At 25.6% G+C, this 6,666-nt stretch overlaps 2 protein-coding genes across 4 annotated transcripts; one reads left to right on the forward strand and one right to left on the reverse strand.

The window, feature by feature from the left end:
- Positions 1 to 397: 397 nt before the first annotated feature.
- LOC135926433 (uncharacterized) lies at positions 398 to 2,132 on the reverse strand. 3 transcript variants are annotated; one of them, XM_065462319.1, is made up of 4 exons: positions 2,093 to 2,132; positions 1,904 to 1,983; positions 1,830 to 1,858; positions 398 to 1,200 (listed from the first exon to the last, which is right to left on the reverse strand). In XM_065462319.1, exon 4 carries the CDS (start codon positions 1,182 to 1,184, stop codon positions 441 to 443), a length of 744 nt encoding a protein of 247 aa, XP_065318391.1. In that variant the 5' UTR covers positions 1,185 to 1,200; positions 1,830 to 1,858; positions 1,904 to 1,983; positions 2,093 to 2,132; the 3' UTR covers positions 398 to 440. The 3 variants fall into 3 exon arrangements, with proteins under 3 accessions (XP_065318391.1, XP_065318390.1, XP_065318392.1); XM_065462318.1 differs by having other exon boundaries at positions 2,055 to 2,130; XM_065462320.1 differs by lacking the exon at positions 1,830 to 1,858 and having other exon boundaries at positions 2,055 to 2,130.
- On the forward strand, positions 1,408 to 6,282 carry LOC135926689 (uncharacterized). Its single transcript, XM_065462619.1, has 5 exons — positions 1,408 to 1,444; positions 4,394 to 4,549; positions 5,370 to 5,520; positions 6,062 to 6,154; positions 6,241 to 6,282. The coding sequence occupies exons 1-5, from the start codon at positions 1,425 to 1,427 to the stop codon at positions 6,280 to 6,282; spliced, it is 462 nt and encodes a 153-aa protein (XP_065318691.1). The 5' UTR covers positions 1,408 to 1,424.
- Positions 6,283 to 6,666: the final 384 nt, after the last annotated feature.

The following is a 6,666-nucleotide window of genomic DNA, read 5'->3' on the forward strand; positions in this document are numbered from 1 at the left end:
TTTTTCAATGCCGGTTTTATATAATTTTTTTAATTCACATTAGTTTAAAATTGTGTATTAGAAAAGTTATTAGTCCTAATAAATTTATGCTTGGTATTTTTAATTAACAATAATATTTCTTAAAAAATTTTATTATCCCCCCCCCCCAGACCAAATTCCTGCGTACGCGCCTGATTACAAATAATTATGTATTATATAACCTCAAATTTTTAAAAAAATTTTTAATATACTTTTTTTAAAGAAGAAAAATTAAAAACTTTAAATAAAACACTCTTCTTTAGTTTTATTAAGAGAGCTAATTAATGAAAACAAAGAAGGATATATTACATCAATATATACTTTTTTTCGTAATTTATATAAAATGACAATAGAAAAATATTATCCTATTGATATTAATATTACTTATACGTTATAACAGAAATTGAGAAAGATAAATATAGTCACTTTTCCTTGAACTTTTTGAAAATTTTATTCAGAATCAGCAGCAAAGTGTGTTTGCTATTACTATCCAAATTGTTATCCAACTCACTGCTACGAGGTTCTCTACGAGTCACTACGTATTTACCAGACTTTCTAACCCTGAATGATATAGAACTCATACATTTTGTCACAAATTTCTCCCGCCTACGCTTTCCAGCAGGAATCTCGGTATCCGTATTCATTTGAAGACTGGCCATAGATATGTTGATATCTGAAAATCCGCTAGGGCATGGATTCGAATACGTATCGGATTTATTGTCATCGTAGCAATCGTATTGATTACAGGAAGAGGAGTGGGTAGATGCACTTCTTTCCAGTACAAATCTTGTGACGCTCGTGGTGTGGGATCCATTTGAGAATTCAAGATTTTTAAAAATACTATTAGGTGTTAATAGATTGGATAGGTCGATGTCGTTATTTTCTTTATAATTTTTGAATGATGTTTTTGTCAAATAAAAAAGACCCTTCATAATCAATCCCAGCAGAATTTTATTTTCCTCTCCCATCTTGGATAACTCCCATCTCGTCCTAGCCAATTCGCGTGTGATACTTTCAGTTTTCTTTGCGTATTTATTTTTCGAGAATATTAGCAATTTTTCCAGCAACATCAACCGAAAATTCAAAGTTTCCAATGATTTTTCCAAATGACGTCTTTCGGTATCGGTAAAGGGTGATTTGTGTTGAAATAATGGGTATTGTTGCATCTTTTCCCTTTTGTGCCTTTAAAATTCATAAATTATATTTGCATTATAATAAAGTAGAAATCAAAATAAAGAAGATTATTCTAATCTAAATCTAATCTATAATATAATTATATACTAGCTAAATAATTAATTAAATTATATTTTTCGGCTTCATATTATGGCTAATGTGTTTTGCAATAAGCATCTTTATAAAAAAAAAAAATTTAAATTGTCTTTTTTTTTATCAATATAATTCCAAACATGATGGGAAAGCATTTCCGGTAAAATACGAATTTAAATTTTTAAATTTTCTTTCTTTTCTTTCTTTTCTTTCTTCTTTATGCAGGTGTAAATAATCTAATTATTTAAACTAGGGTGCGCTAAAGTTTTAACATTATAAATCACTAAAATATATTCAATAAAATTTACTAGGATTGTTAAAACGGCTCAACAACCGATTTTTAAAAGCCGCTAACTCAATAATTTAATTAGAATAATATTGCCTAAGGCCTTGGGATTTCGCTAATGGATGTCCAAACCTTCGTTCCATCTATGAGCAAGATCTTCGGGCGTGCATAATACTTTTTCTTGATAAAATATCGAGTTTGTCATTCTTAAAAATCGGCGAAAATCAAGCCATTTTAGCTACAAAAAGATTTACCGTACTTTCAAACACCCCAATTTACTAATCATTCCTAATTAAAACACGTATTAGATAAATTTAAAAAAATATAAATTACCTAACTGCTTGTAAATTTGCAAGTAATGAGCGAATAAAGATATCGGATTTTTTACGAGGAAAGACAGTTTATTATGGAGTCTAAAAAAAAAATTTTTATACAGAAAATATATAAATCTAAAAACAAAATTTTAAAAGTATTATAATCTCACATTTTTTTTATAGGAAATATTATTTAAAGAAATTTCACTTTTTCTATCAATTTTTTTTTTAAAAAAGGCAAAATTAAATCACAAAAATTGAAAATGAAAATTTGATAATTACTATTATATATATATTTTTTTAAATATAATAAATGATAACAATAACATTTTCCTTTGTATTGTATATACTTTTTTTTTATTTAACAATTAATAAAAGGTCTCTTAATTTTTTTTTAAATATATTTTTTCAATTCACGATGAAATTCGTATATCGTATATACATAAACTAATATAATATTATCTAATATATTAAAGTAAAAATATAACCTTTGTAATCAAAAGGCAATTTTCCCAAATGTAACTAAAATAAGAAATGATTCACAAAAATACCAAATTTTCCCTTTTTTACAGAAAACACTTTATTAAAAGTTTTATTTTTTTTTTGATTTTGTTTACTTAGCAAAGTTCGATCATTCTAGCCACAAAACTCACCTTCACCTTAATATAATTTATATTTAAAATATAAAAATAGAAATATAGAAAAAAAGAAAAAATCTTTTTACTTTGATAAAGAATTACCGCTTAAGTTAAAAGTCCGATATTTATGGAAAGATTGCTTTCTTTATGTAATTGTTTTGAGGTTGATTTGATTTTTTAAATATATCAGGCTTTGTGGATGGCAATCAAAATATTTAGGTTAATGTTGGAACAAAACTATGAAAGATTCAATCTACAATGATAAAATTCAATCAAAAAGAAGGTTAGGTGGAGACATGGATAGAAATTTAAAGAAATATATATAATTTTTAAAAAGAGTTACGTATATTTATAAAGGATAAAAAGAAGGAGAAGAGAGGATTTGTTGGACAAAGATTTACAAAAAATTCTGCAGTGTATAAATATAATATTTAACAAAAATAGATGACATATTTTTATAAATATATGAATATAAACTAATTGATTTAAATTTTTTTTTTTAATTCTTAGTTATAAAAACAAAATGTACATAAGTAAGAGAAGAGGAGTTATGTTTAGTCAAAGTATCACTGTTTACAATTGTTTTGGAATATTTTGAATCTCTGATCTCAAAGTGACTAGACTCATTTACGTGTTTTATTTATGAGGTATGATGCTAGAGGGCCTAGAATCAATCATACAATTCAATGTTTGATCAGGCAGGCACACAAATATAACTAACCTCATTCTAATTAAGAACACATTACAGGAAAGAGTCTAAAGGATTCGGAAATTAAAAATAATTATCACTTTATATCTTTAATTTAAGACTCGTGTATTAACTCACTTGACAAATCCTTAGATTGTCAGAGGTTTAATATCAAAAATTGGCATCCATCACTCCCTGTCAACTTGCCAACGGTAGGATTTCAGTGTAAACCGAATAGAAAGAATTAGACTTTTTATATGAATCAGTAAACGGGTTAAATGAGAAAACTACAATATTATGAAATTTCTTAAATTCAAAGAAGAATGTTATAATAATATGGGCCTGTCTGCAAATAATAAAAATGATGAAAATAAATTTTAATCATTTTTTAATAATTGTAATTTTATCGTATCTTTTAAAATTCAGGGTTAAACCTTATCTGCCGTTAAATATAACCTCCCTATTCTTTTATTTTAACAATACATTGCAATTATTTTTAAAAAAAATATAATGTAAAATCTTTTTTCCATAACATTTTTTTTGTGAACGAAACTAAATTTTTAAGTTCTTGCATGTCAATATATTAGCGATTTAGTATATTTATGGTTAAAAAAAGAAAAGAAAAATGGACCCTTAGGTTAGACATGGCCAAATAAAAGTAAATATATATATTAAAATTTTACCAATTCATATAATATGACTTTATAATATAATACACAGTTTTTTATACAATTTTAAAACAATTTTTTAAAATTCTATTACAATCCTTCAATTTTTGTAAAAAGTAAAAGTGTCATATATATAATTTTATAGATTATACATATTTTATTAGGATTATCCCAATTAGCAATTAATAAATAATTAGAAATTCTACATTAAGATTTATATATTTCAACACCTTAAATCTATGAAATTGGGATTTTTTGAACCGCAGAACAGTATTAGATGACACCACAAATTTTGCTGTTTTTTTTTAAACTTTACTTTTAATAAATGTTGTTTTTTGAACGCTGCACCCTAAAATTATTGCTTACGAAAATTATATTTAAAAAAAACGGATTTAGACGTTTAAATTTTTCTGAATTTGGTCATATAATTACATTAGAATTTTTATATTCTATATAGAATTTTTATGTTTTTTTAAAAAAACTAATATTTTATTCCGATTTCACGTTACCAATAGGTGGGTAGTAAATAACCTTAAAATGCTAAGCTTTGACAATCGTTTTTTGCCCTCCTTAACCGCATTTCTCTACATAACGTGCTTATTCACATTCAAAAAATCAAACTCTTACTATTTCAAACGTTCAGGTTTGGTCAAAAACGACGAAGATGACGGGTAATATAATTTACATTTATAACGACATGTTGATATTATAAGGTAAAACATCAATGATTTTTATATTCTAAATATAGTATTTATAAAAATGGAAAGATATCAGGCAATAAAAATTGTTTAAAGGCCAAGGTTATAAAAAAAAAATTATTCCTATATTCCTTGAAATTGAAATAAGTAAAAATTAGTCTATCCTTTAAAAACAAATAATACAATCAATCTTAATTGATTTCATATTAGAAGAGCAGCCAATTGATCATAATGATATTAATAATCCCGGCCCCGCTATTATGATTGTTAAATGGCTCAAAATGAGTCGAATTTTTAAGAATGGCTAGATCAATACTTCATCCAGAAAAATATTACGCAGGCCTTATCATTTTGCTCATAGATGGCACAAAGGTTTGTACATTTATAAGCAAAATCTCAGGCTTGAGTAACATTCTTTTCTGGATACAATATATGAGTTAATCACAAAATAGAGGCTGTTTACCAACAACACTAGTCAGAGTATTTATTAAAGCGACTTTTACTTATATAATCTTTATGTATTCATGTGATCCCCTACTTGATCGTAATATACTTTTCATTTTTTAAAAAAATTTCATAGCTCCAATAATAAGTACCCAAGCTTCGCTATCAAATAAATAATTCCTCTAAATGATGAACTCATATAAGTCGCTTTGTAAATTATTCTAGTCATTCTTTAAAAAAAGCAACTTATTTTGAACCCTGCTGACTATTTTTATACACTTTTACTCTCCGTGACTAATAGTGTTATAAAAAATCTATTTATATTATTTACAAACGCTAAATAATTTAGGATATCTAAAAGGCACATACCCTCGGAGTCTGAAGAATGTCAATACGGATTGAAGCCTATGACCGAAGATGAATGGTTGTTTTATATGAGCGGTTTAATAGCTAGGGTAAAAAATGCCTTGATGGAAGCCGAAATGACTCTACACGATGTGGTAATATATATATTTTACATATATTTAATTCGTATGGTACATATATCCTTTATAAATCAATTAAATATTGTATTAAATCCTATAAATCAATTGTATTTTCCCCAACAACAAGAGTATAGTAAAAATATATATATATTTGGGAAATCTGGAAAGTCGATAATTCTTTAAGTATTAAAATATATAATTTAAGCCAAAAATAAAAAGTATCAGAAATATATCAATTTTTCGAAACTAATATAGATTAAATGTATCATGATAAGAATATCGGTATATATAAATATTTTAAAAAGTATCGCGGCCACTTCGATACCTATACAGTATCGTGATACTATAACAACCTTGTATAATTAATAGAAATTTGTTCTGACCTGGAGAATAAATTTGTCGAAATTTTAATAACCATATCTTTTATATTTATTAATATTACATCCTATGCCAAAAAATTGGCTAATTTTGCCGTTTATAATTAATCCTTTTGTAATTTAATCACATCACTAAATCTTACTATCAACGCCAATTCATGTTTGTTAATATTATATAGGAAAAAGATATAACAGTTCCCGATTTCGTAGATACAATTCATATATATGAACTAGATGACGTTTTCCGTTTTACAGAAGACCCTCCAAAAAAGGTGATTTTATTTATTAAAAAAAATGAATTGCCAATTAGATATGAGTAATTTTTTTAATTTATATTTATTAAATAATATGATCTAAGGAATATATGGGGAGACTGGAGCTAGTCAAACTATTTTTGTAAAATCGGCTATAACTCCTATGTTTTTTTAAGATATTTATAACTACATTCTAAAAGATTATTTTATAAAAAAATTTATGATTATTTTTGAAATTTTATTTTTTGTAAGTGAAAATTTTACCCGACATGCCCCAATAGCGGGGTTAGGCAAACCTCTTCAAGGGGCTGCCTAAACCATTCGTTTTTAGCCTATAATGAATTGTAATGCATTTTTATTTATTAACAATGATAAATATAGAATAAGTTTATTTGTTCAAAATATCAATATTTTTAAAATTGAAGCTAATTATATATAAAAATTGAAACTTAATTTTGGTTAATTTAATAAACATTTTGACATAAAAAATAACGTCCTTAAGGAGAGATTATGATTACTTAGCATAATAT

This window comes from Gordionus sp. m RMFG-2023, chromosome 3 (assembly GCF_954871325.1).
Source record: "Gordionus sp. m RMFG-2023 chromosome 3, tfGorSpeb1-WG-v2, whole genome shotgun sequence".
Taxonomy (NCBI): Eukaryota; Metazoa; Nematomorpha; class Gordioida; order Chordodea; family Parachordodidae; genus Gordionus; species Gordionus sp. m RMFG-2023.